The 20,896-nt window shown below is 35.4% G+C and overlaps 1 protein-coding gene across 1 annotated transcript in view; it reads left to right on the top strand.

Moving 5' to 3' along the window:
- Positions 1-20,896, top strand: part of COL21A1 (collagen type XXI alpha 1 chain) — a 119,686-nt gene that overhangs the window by 1,712 nt on the left and 97,078 nt on the right. The window contains exons 2-4 of the mRNA XM_008691759.2: positions 1,814-2,365; positions 18,244-18,412; positions 18,513-18,729. Of these exons, the coding sequence (XP_008689981.1) occupies positions 1,814-2,365; positions 18,244-18,412; positions 18,513-18,729 (938 nt within the window). The remainder of the gene's footprint in view (positions 1-1,813; positions 2,366-18,243; positions 18,413-18,512; positions 18,730-20,896) is intronic.

Genomic DNA, 20,896 nt, shown 5'->3' with positions numbered 1-20,896 from the left:
ATGGATTGATTTTACTTATAAAGAAATGCAAAAATACAAATACTAATTGTCACTGAGCATTGTTTTTTCCTCCAGGACTGTTCTTTGCAATTATGGTATCTTATTTATAAGGTTTACAGAAAATAAATCATTACGTTGTGCATCTGATCAGTACTTTAAGTTTAAAGTAGTACATTTAAATTGGGCATGGGATCCCTAGTAAGGGAGACCATCAATATGAGTAAAAACACAAGAGTTAAAATTTGTTATCATATTACCTTGCCTCACCCTTTTCCAACTTACCATCTCCAGGGACATGTGATCTTTATTGTATGGGCCATAAATGGTGGTATTTTTGCTGCTGTGAGTGCAAAATTGAGAGTAAGAGAAAGGAAGTGTAGCCATTCCTTTCAATGTACTCTGTTGGCCATTTCAAACTATTGGAATTACTCAAACCAGTTTGTCTTTTGGGCTGTGTTCAATTCTTACCTCTGGACCTTTATACTTACTACTCCCTCTGATTAGAAGGTCCTCCTCTTCACCTGGCTTAAAGCTCTCCTTTTAGATCTCAGGTTCCCTGTCAGCTTTCCCACAAGATCTGCTCTGACTTTGCAGTTAGTTTGCTACCCCCTCCTAAGTGTTCTCATAATATTTTGTACTTTCCCTACCCAGCCAGTTGTCTGTCTTAATAGACTATGAGATCTGTTCGAGATATCTTATGCAACTTTGAAGCTGGTACCTAGCATAATATCAAACACAGAGTAGGTATTCAATATACATATACTGAAAGAATAAAATAGGTTGGAGGCATACTGTGTACTGTGGAAAAGACAGTTAAGATGTTTTTCTTTCCACAAGTGTTTAGAACCTTTCTAGGTGTAACTTACACCAAAGATAGTTTTTATTTGTTCTCCAGCAGAACTCTCATGTGTGCTGATCACATGTGTTTCCTGGTATCTTGAAACAAGAATCTTTATCTCTGTGGAGGAAGAATAGCTTTATACTCATTAACAAAGATTCACTTAGCACAAGTGTCTTATTGGCTGAAGACGAGAGATCGGATCTTTAAACACTTACCCTGCTTGTAGTGCAAGAGTAGACTACATTGATGATCTTGGTTCATTAAACTTTTATCAACTATATCAAAGAATATGGATCTTTACTGGCTAGTTGAGTCCTGAAGTTGGCAAAAAGTTTTTTTGCTTTTGAATTTCATTCTCCCATTCATTGATTTATGTTTATTTCTATAAATATTTCAGGTTAGCATTAAACTAAACATATTTCGTGGATAACTTAAAAGAATGCTATTAGCGTATAGCTGAAAATCATTTATTTATTTATTTATTTATTATTTATTTTTGTGTTTTCATTTATTCAGTGGGGAAATGGAATTAAATGTTGCTTTATGGTGATGCCTGCCCCTACAAAGAGTTATCTAGATATCATGTCAAATACAGCATTCAATTTTTTATTCCCTACTTTTAAAGCTGAATCACTAATCCTTAAATTGAGATAAGAGAAATTAAAAATGTCAACAAAAAGAATAGTTCTCATTTAGAAAGAATTTTTCTTGAGTTAGGCAGTGTATCTTATTTAATTTTCACAAAGCTCCTATGAACTGGTTACTTTTTCTTTTTAAAATTTTAGCTTTATTGAGGTATAATGGAGATATAAAATTGTATTATTTTTAAAGCGTACCTCATGGAAATTTGATACACATGTATGTTGTGAAAGGATCCCCCGACATCTGCTTAAAGATCATGCAGTAAAAACTTCTCCCGTGATTTGCTTTTTATACAACAAATGTGCTCTGATGTTTTTCTTTTTCACTTAGGTTGTCGTACTGCTCCGACAGATTTAGTTTTCATCTTAGATGGCTCTTACAGTGTTGGCCCAGAAAACTTTGAAATAGTGAAAAAATGGCTTGTCAATATCACAAAAAACTTTGACATAGGACCAAAGTTTATTCAGGTTGGAGTGGTCCAGTATAGTGACTACCCTGTATTGGAGATTCCTCTTGGAAGCCATGATTCCGGAGAGAATTTGGTGGCAGCAATGGAATCCATACATTACCTGGGTGGAAACACAAGGACCGGAAAGGCCATCCAGTTTGCACTTGATTACCTTTTTGCCAAGTCCTCACGGTTTCTGACTAAGATAGCAGTAGTACTTACAGATGGTAAATCCCAAGATGAAGTTAAAGATGCAGCAGAAGCAGCAAGAGACAGTAAAATAACATTATTTGCTATTGGCGTTGGTTCAGAAACAGAAGATGCAGAACTTAGAGCTATTGCCAATAAGCCTTCATCTACTTATGTGTTTTATGTGGAAGACTATATTGCAATATCCAAAATAAGGGAGGTGATGAAGCAGAAACTTTGTGAAGGTAAGCCTTAATAGAATTTGGAAACAATCAGTAATTGCATTTTCTAACACTTTTGAATAACCTGCTTATTTATACTGGTGTAGTTATATTTAGTGTCATTATCTATCATGTTAGAATGGAGGTGAATGCGTAGTTTTGTGTTTCATTTATTCTGGATAAATTTTGTTTTTAGAAACAATTAAAATCTGCAGTTGGAAAAATATCATACTTTGTTTTTTTGTTGCTTTTTCTTTTCAATTACAGCGTGTCTGTTGTGGAGATGGAAGAATATAAAGACACATAAAAAATCAGAATATATGTAAACCACATGTGATCATTATTACTCTTGTTAGGGAGTTTTTTGTCTTTTTCATTCCAGTCTTTCTTTTTTTATTTCAGTGTGTCTGAGAGCTTATTCATGTGCCTAAATAAGGATAACATTGTATATATAATTTCATACTCCATTTTCATACTATTGTATATTCCATTATTTTTATGTATAATTTTCATCCTCTAGTAACATGATAGACAATCTCAGTCTCCTAAGATAATTCATTTAATAATTTCCTTTTTTTTATGTTTAGTTCATTTCTTTTTAAAAATTTTTTAATCTAAATTCTGGTTAGTTAACATATAGTATAGTACTGGTTTCAGGAGTAGAATTTAGTGATTCATCACTAAAAATTTTTTATCTAAATTCTGGTTTGTTAACATTTAGTGTAGCATTGGTTTCAGGAATAGAATTTAGTGATTCATCACCTAACGCCTAGTGCTCATCACAACAAGTGCCCTCCTTAATACACATCACACATTTAGTGCATCCCCCACCCACCATCCCTCTGTCAACCCTCAATTTGATCTATGTAGTTAAGAGTCTGTTTTATGGTTTGCCTCTCTCTCTCTTTTTTCCCCTATGTTCATCTGCTTTGTTTTTTAAATTCGACATATGAGTGGATTCATAGGGTATTTCTTTTTTGACTTATTTCTCTTAACATGATACACTTGCTCCATCCATGTCATTGCAAATGGCAAGATTTCTTTCTTTTTGATGACGGAGTAATATGTGTGTGTGTGTGTGTGCGCGCGTGTGCGCATGCGCGCGCACGCGCACACACCACATTTTCTTTATCCATTCATCAGTCTATGTGTTTTGTTCATTTCTAAGTTTTTCTACTATTCTTGTGAATATTCTTGTACAGAATTCTGAATGGGAATCTCGTTTCTTTCAAAAACAAAGGTCAAATTACGAACATTGCTGAAGCTCTGGAAAAATGTTAAAAATTGCTCTTGAGAAAGACTTAAATTTCTACCATCAGTGAGAGAACATTAAAAAATGTAGTACTTTTTAGTAATTATTTTTATATTCATGAAATCTAACTTTGTGTTTATGATAAGTCCATGGTATGGAAAAGCTCCAATTTTTGGCAAATATTAATCCTATTAGGACATAGACATGCTTATGTTCATATTATTTTGGGGGAGAGTAATTTGTTTGTCATATTATAGGCATTTAAGATATAATATACCTAAAAAATAATATTCATGTAAAATGGAAAGGCTTTTTTTTTTTTTCTAATTTACCTAAAAAGTCTCCAAAAATATGTTGGTTCACATTTGATAGAAACATTTCTGAGGTGCTTGGGTGACTCAGTCAGTTAAGCATCTGTCTTCACCTCAGGTCATGATCCCAGGGTCCTGGGATTGAACCCCGGATCAGGCTTCCTGCTTAGTGGAGAGACTGCGTCTTCCTCTCACTCTCCTTCTGTGCTCTCTCTCTCTGTCTCAAATAAATAAAATATTAAAAAAAAAAAAAAAAAGAAAGTAACATTTCTAAGTGATTGGGGCCTAGAAGACAAATTTATTTCTCTATTTTCTTCATATTTGGGGACTATAGTACAGAAAAAAATTTAATTTTTAAATTATTTAAGAAGGGATAGAAATTATGCACTTTCTTTAATCACACTTTTCAGAAGGTACTCTAGCAACTACAAATGATCATCACAGTTATTCTTTTATGTTTCTAACAGTAGGACTTTGTTGACTTGTCATCTTGAACAGAAGAATTTATATTTGTTTCCCAGTTTTATTGAAAAATAATTGACATACATAGATTTTTCAATACGTTTTAAGATTAGAGTTAGAATTCTTTGGTTTTGAAGCTAGGTATATTTCATTATTAAAACAGACTTTTCATGGTGATATTTTACTTACCATTCTTTTATATCCTAAAATATGAATTTGACTAAGTACGTCTGGGCTGTACTTGCTTCAGAGACTTTCTGTAGATACATATTTTGGTAAATGAATTCTATTTAAAAAATTCTAATTACACGTGAAAGAGTAGCTGTGCTTAAAAGGGTAAAAAAAATTCTTTTAGCAAAAATGTCCAGTATGTAAAAAAGAGAAAAATTTGAAACCTTGCCACATATTCCTTCATGCACACTCAAAGAAAGAATGTAAGTAATGTCTGTGTCTATTCAGTTCACAAACATGCTGTACAATAGCCATCTTTTAAAATGTAGTTTTTGAAATTGTACTTAGGGAAATATAAAGGCTTTTTTGCCTTGACTCTTTCAATAACTATTAGATTATGATTAATGTATTGTTTATTGCAGAAGCCTCAAATCATGCAATTTATAATTTCCTTTTTTTTTTTTTGACAAGTGGTTACATTCTACCTTGAGGTGCTTATCCTATAGGATTACCATTTTCTAATATTGTTCACTTTTATACTCTTGTTGTGATTGATCCACAGTGAACAAAATATTATTTACTTCTTTGGTCCCACGTGGATTATTTCATACCATTTCCTTAAAGGTATATTCTGTAATACGTTCCTTATTTCAGGATGATCTTTTTGTAATGGACAATGATTTCTTTATCTGTCTGAGAGTTTAATTTTTTTCTTTTTCTTTCTATTTTTTTATTATAAAAAACACTTGAGCTCTAACCTTTTAAACACTTTAAGCGTATAGTACAGTATAGTTAACTACAAGGACAGTGTTGCACTGTAGATATCTAGAACTTCTTCATGTTGCATGACAGAAACTTTGTGCCCATTGGACAGCTACTCCCAGTTTCCCTCTCTCTCCCACTCTGACAGCCACCATTCTGCTTTCTGTTGTTATGAGTTTGACTACATATTTCATAAAGGTGGAATCATGCAGTATTTGTCCTTCTGTGACTGGCTATTGGGATCTTGATAGGGATTACATTGAAACTATAGGTCACTTTGGGTGATGCGGAAATTTTTGCATTATTAAGTTTTCCAGTCCCTGAACATGAGATGTTTCTACTTGTTGGTGATTTCTTTAGTTTCTTTTAGCAGTGTTTTATAATTTTCAGCATTCAAGTCTTTCGCCTCCTTGGTTAAGTTTATTCCCTAGTATTTTATTACTTTTGATGCTCTGGCTAGTACTTCATATAGTATGTTGAATAGAAGTGGCAAGAATGGGCATCCTTGTCTTGTTCCTGATCTTAAAGGAGGAGCTTTTGATTTTTTCACCATTGATTATGATGTTAACTGTGGTCTTTTCATAAATGACCTTTATTATGTTGAGGTAAGTTCCTTCTTAATTTGGTGAGTGTTTTTATTATGAAAGAATATTAAATTTTGTCAAATGTTTTTTTCTGCAAATTGAGATGATCATGTGACTTTTATCCTTTATTCTGTTAATGTGGTGTATTGCATTGATTAATTTCATAGGTTAAACCATCTTTGCATCTCAAGGATAAATTCCACTGGGTCATGATGTATGATTTTTTGGGATCCTTTTTATAATGCTGTTGAATTCAATTTGTTGGTAATTTGTGGAGGATTTTTATATCTATATTCATCAGGAATATGGACCTTTAGTTTTCTTTCCCTGTAGTGTCTTTTTCTGTCCTTTATGTCAGGGCAGTGCTGGCCTTATAAAAAGTTTGGAAGTATTCTCTCTTCAGTTTTTTTGTAAGAGTTTGAGAAGGATTGGCGTTAATTCTTTAAGTGTTTGGTAGAATTCACGAGTGAAGGCACCTGGTCCTGGGCTTTTCTTTGTTGGGAGGTATTTTTTGATTACTGATTCAGTATCCTTAAGAATTATAGGCCTGTTTACAAGAAACAACAATTGCTGGAGAGGATGTGGAGAAAGGGGATCCCTCCTACATTGTTGGTGGGAATGCAAGTTGGTACAGCCACTCTGGAAAACAGTATGGAGGTCCCTTAAAAAGTTAAAAATTCAGCTACCCTATGACCCAGCCATTGCACTACTGGGTATTTACCCCAAAGATACAGATGTAGTGAAGAGAAGGGCCATATGCACCCCAATGTTCCTAGCAGCATTGTCCACAATAGCTAAATCGTGGAAGGAACCGAGATGCCTTCAACAGATGACTGGATTAAGAAGTTGTGGTCCATATATACAATGGAATATTACTCAGCTATCAGAAGGAATGAGTTCTCAACATTTGCTGCAGCATGGACGGCACTGGAGGAGATAATGCTAAGTGAAATAAGTCAAGCAGAGAAAGACAATTATCATATGATTTCTCTCATTTATGGAACATAAGAACGAGGAAGATCGGTAGGGGAGGAAAGGGATAAAGAAAGGGGGGTAATCAGAAGGGGGAATGAAGCATGAGAGACTATGGACTCTGAGAAACAAACTGAGGGCTTCAGAGGGGAGGGGGGTGGGGGAATGGGATGGACTGGTGATGGGTAGTAAGGAGGGCACGTATTGCATGGTGCACTGGGTGTTATATGCAACTAATGAATCATCGAACTTTACATCAGAAACCGGGGATGTACTGTATGGTGACTAACATAATACAATAAAAAAAACATTAAAAAAAAAAAGAATTATAGGCCTGTTTAAATTTTCTATTTCTTCATGATTCAGTCTTGGTAGGGTGTATAGTTTAGAAATTTATCCATTTCTAGTTTAGAAATTTATCCATTTTTTCTAGGTTATCAAAATTGTTTATGTGTAATTATTACAGTCCCTTATGATCGTTTGTGTTTCTGTGGTATTAGTTGTAATGTGTCCTCTTTCATTCCTAGTTTTATTTATTTGAATCTTCTCTTTTTTTCCCTTAGTTAATCTAGCTAAAGTTATGTCAGTTTTGTTGATCTTAGAAAAAACCAAACTCTTAATTTTCTTTTTCTTTTTTTTGCTTTTACTCTTCTTTCATTTATTTCTGCTCTAATCTTAATTATCTTAAAGGTTATTAAAATTTCAATTATTCTCTTGTTCCTGTTAGTTTTGGGCTCAGTTTGTTCTTTTTCTAATTTTTTAATAAAGTTAGGTTGTTTGAGATCCTTTATTCCAAAATACTTAGTATTTTGCTGCATCTCTTAAGTTTTGGTGTGTTGTTTTAGTTTTTGTTTATCTCAAGATATTTTCTAATTTCTTTTGATTTCTTTTTTGAGTCCGTGGTTGAACAAATGGTTGTTCAAGAGCATGTTGTTTAATGTCCACATATTTGTGAATGTTCCATTTTTCCTCCTATCATTCAATTTCTAGTTTCATTATGTTGTGGTTGGGAGATACATTTGGTATGATTTCAGTCTTCTTAAATTTGTTAAGACGTATTTTTTGACCTAACATATGGTCTATCCTGGAGAATGTTTCATTTGCACTTAAGAAGAATGTGTATTCTGCTGCTGTGTGGTGGAATGTTCTGTATATCTCTGTTAGCTCCATTTGGCCTATAGTGTTGTTCAAGTTCTGTGTTCCCTTTTTGGTCTTTTGTTTGGATGTTCTATTCATTATTGAAATAAAACATTGAAATCCCTTACTATTATTGTGTATTCTGTTTCTATGTCTACTATTTCTCCCTTCAGTTCTGTCATTGTTTGCTTCATATATTTGGGTGCTATGATGTTGGGTGCATATATATTTATAATTGTTATGCCTTGCCGGTGAATCGACCCTTTTGTTATCATATCATGTCCTTCTTTGTCTCATTTGAGTTTTTAACTTAGTCTGTTTTGTCTAAGTATTGCCACCTTTGCTGTGTTTTGGTTACCATCTGCATGGAGTATCTTTTAGCCCCCTTACTTTTAGCCTGTGTGTGTCTGTAATCCTAAAGTATATATCTTGTAGGCAGTATGTAGTTGGATTTTTTTTTTTTTTGGTCCATTTAGCCACTCTGTGTCTTTGTATTTGGGAGTTTAATCCATTTATATCTGAAATAGCAATAGGGAAATATTTAATACCACCATTTTGTTCATCATTTTCAGTCTGTCTTATACCTTTTTTGGTCTCTCTTTTCTCTCTTGCTTTGTGTTTTTTCCTTTGTGTTTCATTCACTTCTTTTTTGTAGTGACATGTTTTGTTTTTTTCTCATTTTCTTTTGTGTATCTTATAGGTATTTCCGTTGTGGTTACTATGGGAGTTACATAAAGCAGCATATAGTTACAGCAGTCTATTTTAAGCTGATAAGTTAATTTCAATCACATACAAATACTCAATGTTTTTGCTTCTCCCTGCCCCCTAACACTTTGTTATTAATGTTACAAATCGTCTTACATTGTGTATTCATTAGCATATTTTTACAGTTGTAGTTATTGTTTATAATTTTTTTAACTTCTCTATCAGAATTAAAAATGATTTATATATAATACTGTTACAGTATTATAGTATTATGAACTTGTCTATATATTTAACCTGTAAGGTTTTTTTTAGAGATTTATTTATTTTTATTTTAGAGTGACAGTGCAAGAGAGCATGTGCATGCACAGCGGGGAGGGGTAGAAGGAGAGGGGGAAGGAGTCTTAAGCAGACTCCATGCTGAGCAAGGAGCCTGACATGGGGCTCGATCTCACAACCCTGAGATCATGACCTGAGCTGAAACCAGGAGTTGAACACATGACTGACTGTGCCACCCAGGTGCCCCTAACCAGAGAGTTTTATACTTTGCAGTGCTTTTGTGTTGTTGTTTAATGTCCTTTAATTTCAACCTGAAGATTTCCTTAGTATTTCTTATAAGGCAGGGTGATGAACTCCTTCAGCCTTTTTTAATCTGGGAAAGTGTTTATTTCTTTTTAATTTTCGAAGAATATTTTGCCAGTTATAGTTTTTTCAGTTGGCATTTTTTTTTCTTTCAGCAAGCACTTTGAGTATATCATCCCATTCCCTTGTGGCCTACAAGGTTTCTATTGAGAAATCTGCCAGCAGTCCTATGGGGTGGGGGGGAGATACCCTTGTACATAATGAGTGGCTTTTCTCTTGCTGCTTTCAAAACTCTTTTTCCCCCCTGACGATTTGATTATAATATGTCTTAATGTGGATTTCTTTGGGTTCTTTAATTTGGATGTACATTTCCTTTCCTAGATTTGAGAAATTTTTGGCTATTATTCTTCAGCTAAACTCTGCCCCTTTCTCCCCTGAAACGTCTGTAACATGTATATTGGTGTACTTCATGGTGTCTCATAAGTCACTTAGGCTTTCTTCAGTCTTTCTCATTCTTTAAAATTTTTGTTCTTCTGCCCAGATATTTTCAAATAACCTTCTTTAAGTTTTTGATTCTTTCTTCTGATTTATTGAGTCTGATTTGGAGCCGCTCCAGTCCTTTTTTTTTTTTTTTCTTCCAGTTCAGTTATTGGGTTCTTCAGGTCCAAAATTTCTTTTTGGTTCTCCTTTATATTTTATATCTCTGTTGATGCTCTCGTTTTGTTTATACCATCAATTTCTTAAGCTCATAGGGCATCTTTATTATGGTTGTTTTGAATTCCTTTTCAGGTAATACACCTCCCTTTCTTTAGGGTTGGTGTCTGGAGAGTTATTCTGTTTCTTTGATTGGATCATGTTTCCCTGTTCCGTTGTGTATCTTACAGCTTTGTTTTGGGATTCACTCATTTGAAAAAATAGTCGCTTCTCTCAGTCTTTACCAACTGGCTTTGTACAGGGCAAGTCCCATTAGTCTGTCTAGTGATTCTGGGGGCCCTTGAAGCCTTTTATGGAGGGATGCCATTTCTCTGGGTGTGAGTGAGCAGTTTCTCAATTAGAGAGGTTTGCTGTTTTTTTTTCCCCCCAGGATCTCATAATCTCTCACTCCCTTTGGTATCTGTCAGTAGCTCTTTAAGTTCTCTAGTTTCGTAATAAGCTTCCCCATCTTGTTCTCAGTGGGCATTAGGCATCCAAAGTGTTCTGGTTCCCTGTCAGCATCCTTAGTCAAGTGGACCGGTATTATTCCCTCAGCCAGCCCTTGGGAAAGCTAGAATGCTGGATACATGCTCCACTCTTTTCCTTCAGAGGGAGAAGGCTCAAGTTGTGTGTCTTCTCTTGATGGTGCTGAGCCATGCCAGCCACAACAAGCTCTCTCCCCCCACCCCATGACTCTTTTTGTTCTCAGCAGTTCCCAGGAATCCAAATGATTCCAGTTCCTTCAGTGCTCCAAATGAGGTGAGACTGAAACCAGTCTCTTGGGCAGCCCTGTGGATACATGCTCCACTTTTTTTTTTTTTTCCCACTCAAGGGCAGTATCACAAGCGAGGGTGTCCTCTGCTGGCACTTACTTGTACAGGCCTGGGGGAGGGAACGATGTGGATAAAGTGAAATTACTCATATTACTTGTTTCAGTGAGGCTGTTCTTGGCTTTGTGCTCAACTGGGGTACTTCAACTTCTTAACCTAAATCTGGAATTTTCATAAAGGTATTTTGGTCCATTTATTATTGTTAAATCAGTGTTTCATTCAGTGGGAGAATGTGGGCTGTGACTTTCTAGTCCACCATCTTGCTGACATCATTCTTCTGTTTCTTTTTTGAGTAAATCAGGAATGGGCTTGATGCAAAAAGAGGAGAGAAAGGAGAGAGAAAGAAATATCCCCTTGTGCCCTGGAAGATACCATCCTTAGGTGTCTTTAAGGGCTTCCAGCAGCTGATGGCTTGAATTACTGGGTTTTAGGACCCATATTTTAATTCATGTATGTTGAGCTTGCCTGTGCACAGGTGCGGGTAAAGAGCAGGCTCTAGAAAATTGCCTGTGTATTCTGTTTTATTTTCCGCCATCTTGACTTTTGGGCGAGGCAGGAAATTTATCTGTTTTTTTAAAAGAGTGTATGATGTTGACTTGCTCAAACAGGGCCAAAGACTAGAGGTCAGAAGGCAATTAGCTTTGCATCCTCAGCCTTACCTTCTGAGAGAGAGAGAGACACTGCTGCTTGAGTATAACTTTGGTATCTTTCATCCCATAAAACTTTGAGGCTTATTTCCTTCCAGTGCTTTCTACAATGATGCACTTTAACTTGGAATGATGTTTAGGACTTCTCCTGAATTTCTTTTCCGCCCATCAAAAATCACTCATACTTTGGGCGCCTAGGTAGCTCAGTCAGCTCAGAAGCATCTGCCTTCTGCTCAGGTCATGATCCCAGGGTCCCGGGATCCAGTTCTGCATTGGGTTCCCTGCTCTGTGGGGAGTCTGCTTCTTCCTCTGTCCCTCCGCCGCTCATGCTTGCTCTCTTTCTCTCTCAAAAATAAATAAAAATCTTAAAAATCACTCATACTCTGTATACTATTCTTCGCTTAGAGATTGCTGGATAATTTGATTATCTAATTCAAGCTTTACAATGCTTTGTAATAGTGGCCTGGTAGTTCACCCTGCCCTACTCATATAATTCCATCTGTAATTCATTAGAAGTCATTGAGGGTAAGGGTATACATATCAGCAATCATGGCCCAGACAAATGAGATGTTTTTGGAGGTGGCCAGTATTTTAGCTTCCATGGTTTCATAACATACATGTGATTAACTTTTCTGTCCTCATATAAAACTGATTCCCTTCCATTCATCCTCTTTACTGTTGGTACATATATACATGAATTTCCAACTATTGTGGTGGGGCAGGGGGAAATGAGAGGTGGGAGATGGGGTAAAGTTTGGTGCTTAGGATAGGACTGAGTATAATATTCCATAAAATCTCATCACACATTCAGGAGAATCACTTTAAAATCTATCTGTAGATTAAAAGGTTTTGAATCTAATCTGTATTGAAGGCAACTTACATTGTCAGGGACTTGTAGTATATCTAAAAATATGAACTTTCCATTTAATTAGAGAGGCTAGAGCTATGTTCCCTCCAAATAAACACATATGGTTATGTTTTATGTGAAAAATGATGTGTATTCATTAGAAAAGTAGAATGATTATGGCATGATTTAGAAAATATACAATTAAAGCATATAAACCTTGCTGTCAATGTTTATGATTGGCTCTAGGTGCAGTTGTGTGAATTAATTATGTCTAAGAAAGGAATGAACAAGAAAATACTCAGAATAATTTTCATTAGGAATGCTTAAAGCTTATATTGAAACTTTTCTCCATCTATAGTATTTGAGCAGGAATAACAAAAAAAATTTCATTACATAATCAGTGCTTCTGAAATGGAAAATGGCAAAACTAGATGAGTTATTTTTGTAATTTTGTAAGCCTTTAGAATTGTATTTTCCTTAACTATTCCTTAGGCCAAAGATGATTGTTATTTTTTATATTTTTTTTCTTATTGTTAAAAATAATATATTCTATGATCAGTGGGGCTACTTAATGGTGCAAGAGATTTTAACTTTCCTGGTTTGTGCACAATTTGTATTGAAGAGTAATAGGAGTCTCTTGTTCCCATTGATTTACCATTGAAATCTACGCTTACTGTATCCCATTGTTGGTCAGCCGTGCATCTGGCAGACATCTTCCTCAGACGAAGGACTGTTGACTCTAAATCAACCTAGATTTCAAGACAGTGGGATTACTTGCTGGTAGAGGAGGGTGAGATCATTCAGTCTGTAATGAGAAAGAAATTGTGTGAAGTTGGGGCTGCCTTCTTTGTTATTTAACTAATCTTTGGTAAGAGGCTCTCTTTCCTATAATTTATTTTGGTTTTCCTATTTTATTATATTTTCAGTATGTTATGATGAAGCCTAAGTTATCACAACCTTGCCACTAAATTGAAACAATGGTGACTGTTCCTCCTTTTGATGAACTTGTGCATGACATTGAGTACACGATGATATAATAGACCTTCAGAAAGGCAGATGTATTAAATGGCCACTGAATACCAATTGGACATACACTCATGTTTGCCTTACCATCAAAATCAAGTTCAGTCCAGGAGAATTTGAAGAAGTTGGCTTGCACAGATCTGCACCAGACAACTCTGTTTTATTGGACTATCAGGCCTGGATCAATAAAATTATTTTTGGTTTCTGACCACAGATCTTGATAGAATTCCCTTGATCTGAAAAAACAAAAACATGTGACATCTGGAGAGGGGTGACATACCAACAATGTGGCAATGTGGAATCGAATTAAATAGGCACTTATAAAGTAGGCTAGAAATGTTCCCTGTGATACTAACTTATAGCTGGAAAGGTGTAGTTGAAATTTGGTTGCTCTAGTTAGACTAAAGATTTATACAGTTTTTGTGTCTGTGTTCATGGCAGAATTTTAAGTAAAACATGTTTTTATGACCTTGGTAATATTGTATTACTTACATTACTAAGCCCTGAGAATTAATAGAAAAGTGAATAGTTTTCTCTGTGTTCTATGGATCACTTAAAAACTTTTAAAAATTTTTTGAATATAGTTGACATACAGTGTTACATTAGTTTCAGGTGCACAGCATAGTGATTCAACAAGTTTATGCATTATGCTATGCTCCCTGCAAGTGAATCTATCATCTGACATATATGATACTATTAAAATTTCTTTATCTCCCATTCCCCTTCACCTATATTGCCCATCTCCCCACCATCCTCTGTATTTACAGGTATGATTTTGCTTTTTGTTTGTTTATTCTTTTTTTTTTTAGATTCCACATGTGAGTGAAATCATATGGTGTTTGTCTTTCTTTGTCTTAGTGCACTTAGCATACTACCTTTTAGGTCTATCTATGTTGTTGCAAGTGGCATGATCGCATCTTTTTTTTTTTTTTTTTTCAGTCTCATCCTTTTTTATGGCTGTAAAAGATTCCATCGTGTATGTGTATATCCATTTGTCTTTTAGTGGACATTTAGGTTGCTTCCATATCTTGGCTATTATAAACAATGCTGCAACAAACATAAGGGTATACGTATCTTTTTTGAATTAGTGCTTTTGTTTTTTGGGGGGTAACTACCTAGTAGTAGAATTATTGGATCATATGGCATTTTTACTTTTAATTTTTTGAGGAACCTCCATACTGTTTTCCACAGTGGCTGCACCAATTTACATTCCTACAAGCAGTGCATAAGGGTTTCTTTTTCTCCACATCCTTGCCAACACTTGTTTTTTCTTGTCTTTTTGATTTTAGTCATTCTGACAGGTGTAAGGTGATATCTCATTGTGGTTTTGATTTGTCTCTCCCTGATGATTAGTGATATTGAGCATCTTTTCATATGTCTATGTCTTCTTTGGAAAAATGTCTATTCATGTCCTCTATTTTTTAATTGGATTGTTTTTTTGTTATTAAGTTTTAAGTTCTTTATATATTTTGGTTATTAACCCCTTTTATTGTATGTATCATTTGCAAATATCTTATCCCATTCTAAAATAAACTGAAAGTGGATTAAAGGCCTAATCGTGAAACTTGAAACCATAAAAATCCTAGAAGAGAACACAGGAAGTGATTTTTGCCATGGCAGCATTTTTCTAGATCTTTCTTATCTCCAAAGTCAAGGGAAACAAAAGCAAAAAATAAGTCATCCAAACTGAAAAGCAGGTATTACTGGCCCCCAGTGTTTAAAATAGAGTTATCTCTGCTCATCCAAGAACACATTCCTATCCTGAATACTCTGAACATACTGGAGTAAAATGAAATTAAAACTGTGTAGTTGGTATAGAAATCATTTGTGAACTTTGGTCTTCTGTTTTGTTTACCCTTGCTCCTGAATGCATTCTTTTTTTTTTTAAGATTTTATTTATTTATTCGACAGAGATAGACAGCCAGCGAGAGAGGGAACACAAGCAGGGGGAGTGGGAGAGGAAGAAGCAGGCTCATAGCAGAGGAGCCTGATGTGGGGCTCGATCCCACAACGCCGGGATCACGCCCTGAGCCGAAGGCAGACAGTTAACGGCTGTGCCACCCAGGCGCCCCCTGAATGCATTCTTTAAAACAACTTGGTTTATCTAGATTGTTCTAATTACCTATTATAGGTATTATAACAAGTCCCCAACTGAGTCTGTCTTAGCATTTGATTTTCCTGGTACTTATAATTTCCAGGTTTCAGTTTTTATTTCCAGTTTCCATACTTTTTGTCTGGATGTGGTTTGTATACTTAAACATGTATTTCTTTTTTCTACACAATGGGGAAATTAATTATTTACCTCTCTTTCCTCTCAAGTTTGTGTAGAAATTGTTGGTTGGTAATCAAAGTAGCATTTTATATATGGAAACTTCTCTTACCTGATTCCTATAACTAGGTATATACAAACATAAAAACTATTTTTTTTCACTTCCCATGTGTTAAGAGACTGTTCTTGGAGGTGAATGAATTGGGAAGAAAAATTACCTTCAAGAAAACATAATTATTTAAATCCATACTTCTTAATGAGATGTGCTAGGTAGTTATGAAAACATAGCTATATTGTACATTCTTAATTTCACAAGCTGTGCCACACTGTTTCCCCATAAAAGTTTGGGTATTACAAGACAGTGTAAAGGACTTTGTTAGAGCAAAAGGATGAACACAATAGTTGCTTTATCCCCTGCACTGGCGTGCCATTTTGGAGTCACAAAGCACTTTCACATACATCATCACATTTGATCCTCAGACAAACCATGTGAAGGAGATCATTATTCTCACTTCACAGATGAGAAGCCAGAGGTTCAGGAGAGGTTAAGAGAGAGGCTTAAGTCTAAATCTAATGTTCTTGTCTTAAGTCCGAGATCTTAATCCATCATCTTAAAATTTCTCATTTGTAAAGCAAATCAAAGGAGCAATTCAAATCTGAATATTTTTATGATGTAATGTTTTCTTTTCAGCTGAACTTCTTTTGCAGTTTTAAATCAAATGCATCTGATGTGAGGCTTCATGGATTGTTCCGCATACCTCCCTGCCAAAAAAGAACCCCTGCATCATGACAGAAAATACTTAGTTTTATTAATTGATTTGTGATTTAAACTGTATAATGTTATTAGAAACACTTAGACCCTGCTTCTCATGTTTTCATGTGGGGGAGCTTCAGCTAGGCTAACTCTTGTGATCCCTCTCCCACTTCTTTTTTAGGTCCTTATCACTGAATGAGAAAATCAGTTTTCAGATGAGTGAGTTTGATAAAAGTAGCTGGTCATGGTTGGCCAAGAGCCTTCAGCTTTCTTTTCCTTAGATCAGTGTGTCTGTGGAGCTAGTGTGTTCTGGTTTCCTCTTTAGACCAGGTGTGAGCTTAGTGGGCAGGCCCTGCTTCTAAGGTGAGATAGGGAATAAGTCGGCCCTGTGCTGTTGGGATGGGGTGAGGAGGTGGTGTGCAGTCTCATGGAACTCACTGGATCACATGTCTAACCAACATCTGTTTGCCTCATTCCTATATCTCCTCATCACTTAGTTCCAAGCTTACCAGAGAAGAAGGATGTAATTCATTGCGTTACTTCAAAACTTAAGATTTAAGACCTGAAGAGAAAAATGCCCCTACTTTTCCAGGAATACTTATGATTTTATTTATATCAAACCTTTATTTTATTTCCAATATTCTGTGGTATAAGTTATGACTGTACATGTTGGGCTAATAAAATCCATCTCATTACTTTTTACTGTATTATAAATATGAAACTTTTCCCTCTTCTTAATGTATGAGAGTGATTATCTTAAAGAAGTTTAGTGGAGTTTGTTCTTGTTTTGTTAGCTGCTCTGTAAAATAAAAGCAGTAATGCTCAGTGTATATATTATATGAGGGCCTTGGAAGAATCAAAATATTGCAACATTTTTACAATATAACAACTTAACATTTCAACCATTTAAAATTTTCCACATAATTTCAGATACTAGTTTCCCAGCAAGTGAAAAGCATGCCATATTTTTATAATTAATACAGATGACTGTATAATGCAAATCTTAATGATTCTCTTTTTTTAAGATATTTATTTATTTGAGAGAGAGATAGCGAGAGAGAGAGCACAGTGGGAGAATGAAAGGGAGAGGCAGACTCCCCACTGAGCAGAGAGCCTGATGCGGGGCTCTATCCCAGGACCCTGAGATCATGACCGAAGCTGAAGGCAGACGCTTAACTGGCTGAGCCACCCAGGCACCCCTTAATGATTTTTCTTAAGGAGATAGTCTTTATTTATAAAAATTATTACTATAATAATATACGTAATCATAGATGAGATGATAGGCCCATTTCAAGAACTTTCATGGACAGAAAAGACCCACAGTTTTTTCCAGAGTAATAGAACCAATGATATTTGAACTATAGAATTATCAACTGCTAAAACTGGAAAAAATATCAAGAATGACACTTTTTTTTTAACCCCTCAATTGCTGGGAAGGCAAGAAAGGATTCTTAGAGTTCATCTCCTAGATCCAAGAAATTTAAGAGTTATGCAAAGTCATGTGACTAATAGCAAATCCTGGGTGAGAATTGTCAATGCCATTCCAGTATTCTGCCTCCCAGATATTCGGTTGCCCGTGTTCAACATAGTGATTTATAAATGTCAGCATAGGGTTCTTAAAGCAGTCTATTAACAAATGTTTCTCTTCTATTTCTGTTTTACTTTTATCGTCTTTTAGGGGGAAAATTACATTTGAGACTTCCAATGAAGTCTCAATGAGACATTCTCAATGAGAATGCCAAGAAACACTCCTGCATGTTTTCTCAGAAAATGCATTTATACCCATTTATATAAATTTGTGTGCATATATAGATTTTATAATTATTTTCTCTAATATTTCTCATTTTCTTGTTGAAGTAATCCATGATTAATCAATGTTTACTGCTTTTGCTTTGGATTTATAGAATCTGTCTGTCCAACACGAATTCCAGTGGCAGCTCGCGATGAGAAAGGGTTTGATATTCTTTTAGGCTTGGGTGTAAAGAAAAAGGTTAAGAAAAGAATCCCACTTTCACCAACAAAGATAAAAGGATATGAAGTAACATCAAAGGTTGACTTATCAGAAGTCACAAGGTATATGTTATGTGTTGATACATCCTTTTTTTTTTTTTTTGATATGTCTGTAGACAATGTTGAGAATTCTTGAAGCTTATGCGTATTCTTCTTTTTCTAGCAATGTTTTCCCAGAAGGTCTTCCTCCATCATATGTGTTTGTCTCCACTCAGAGATTTAAGGTCAAGAAAATGTGGGATCTTTGGAGAATTTTAACCATTGATGGAAGGCCACAAATAGCAGTTACCTTAAATGGTGTGGATAAAACATTATTATTTACAACAACCAGCATAATTAATGGCTCACAGGTGGTCATTTTCGCTGACCCTCAAGTTAAGGTAAAGATGCCTGGGTATGATTATGATGGTATTCATGGGGAATCACCACCAGGTTTGTGTGTGTTGGAGGAAGAAAGCCATAATTTTAACATGGCTGAAGAGATACTGACTTCATAGTTTAATGTTGCTTTACTGAATAAAAGCAACAAACGAAGGAAAATTGTTTCTTAGATGGGGTTAAGGAATGGGTGGAACTCATAATTTTTGAGTGTCTGCTGCTAGATGCCAGGAACATGTAATTATAATACCCACCCAGCGCAGAAGCTGTTGCTCTCACTGTACAGACAAAAAATGTTTCAAGTATATTAAGTTCCTTCTCAAAGTAACACATCTAATAAATGGTGACATCAGGAATTGAAGTTAAGTCTCATCAGTTTCAAAATCATGTTGGTCCGTCTTATACTGCCATGTCCTACAAGATACTGAGATAAAGACATTTGTTAGAACCTTAAATATAGGTAGATAATGGGTGCAGAATTCACATTTATTAGGAGAATGCTTTGTTTTCCTCAGAGGAACCTATTTTTAATAAAATTAATAAACTAAAAATAAAAGTATATTTTCCAGTCAAATGTGTTCAGAATACAGATGCAATGATAAAAACAGTTAAGGTTTTGATCATTCTTATAATTATGATGGTCTAAGAGTATATTGTATAATTTAGAAAATGTACAAGGTTGCATATGAAATTATGCCACCTGTGCAATTTCTTCACTTAGTAAGCAGATTAAATTTCTTAAAGATTTGGCTGCCATTTTTATTAAAGTCAATATGCTAGGTTCTGTAAGAAATCACAAATGAATAAAGCATGTTTCACACCTTCAAGGAACTTATTTATAGTGGAAGATTGAAGGCCTCTGGTATCTAATAGAAGTACAAAGTATTAATGGAATGTAGGGGGAAAAGTAGATTCTAACACAAAATGTGGGCAAGTCTTATTAATGAGATGCTTTTTGGCTGGACCTTGAAGAACGTATAGGATTTTGATGAAAAGAGTGAAGGACATGTAAGTCAGTGGTTCAGTATTGAGTAGTCATGTGTAGTAAAATGCAGGGCTTTTATTTAAAGAAGAGAAAGTGGTGGTGTCCCCTGTGTTTGGAGTATAAGATACATGAAAGAAAAAGCTAACAAAGTATGAGTTCAATTTGTGGGGACCTGGAAACCATACAAAGGGTTTTGGGCTTCATTCAATGGATGACAGGATTTCATCAAAATGACTTGAATCATAGGTGTGTCCTGGTCAAAGGGGCTCTCTCTCCTTCTCCATTTTCTTTCATAAAAAAATATTTTCATCTGTGTCCTGGAATTGGGCTAGGTTCTAGGTATCCAGAAATTAATAAGATATGGCATCTTCTCTGACAGAATTCTAGTGAGAAAGATTAATTGTAGTGGAGGTATGAAGGTTGGCTTAGAGAGGGAAGACTTAGAGATATGTTTGAAAATTATTCTGATAAAGGAAAATATCCACGAGCATAAACTATGGCAGTGAGAATGGAAATGGTGAAGTGAATTTGAGTCATGTTTAAGAGACATATTTGGTAGAACTTTGCATCTGGTTATTATTGCAACTGAGGGAAGGGCAAGAGGTGAAGACACTTGTTGCGGTTTCGAAACTGAGGAGATTAATATCCAAGGGAAACTGAGAGGAAGAAAGTTTTGGGGATAGTTCAAGTTCATTTTGCTATACCCTCCCTCAGGCTGATTGTGAAATATCCCGGTAAAACTATACTAGCCAGTATTAGAATTATAGATCCCGTATGTAGGAAAGAGGTTCAAGGCTGTTGTAGATATGGGAGTTATTCCATAGAGGTAATGATTGACCTGTAGGAATGGATAAGATAATCAAAGGGGAGAATGCAAAAGGTCAGTGACAGATCTGCGGGTTAAAGACCTCATCAAAAGGCAGGTGAGGAAGAGAATCCCTGAAAGAAATAGAGAATGAGCAATTGGAGAAGAAGAAATGAAGATGATCAGGATGGTTTGAGTCATGGAAGTTTAATGAGCATGTCAAGGAAGATGGACTAGTTAAGGATCTAAAGTTGCAATGAAGTAAATAGGATGAGGAATGGGAGAAGCCATTTGGATTCAGAGATTAGGAACTTATTTGTGACCTTGAGGGAGTTGCTTCAGTAAATTGTTTGTTACATCTACTTACGTGTAATGGATA

This window comes from Ursus maritimus, unplaced genomic scaffold (genome assembly GCF_017311325.1).
Source record: "Ursus maritimus isolate PB19 unplaced genomic scaffold, ASM1731132v1 scaffold_29, whole genome shotgun sequence".
NCBI lineage: Eukaryota > Metazoa > Chordata > Mammalia > Carnivora > Ursidae > Ursus > Ursus maritimus.
The sequence above is the reverse complement of the archived record's forward strand: the minus strand, read 5'-3'. Positions and strand labels throughout refer to the sequence as shown.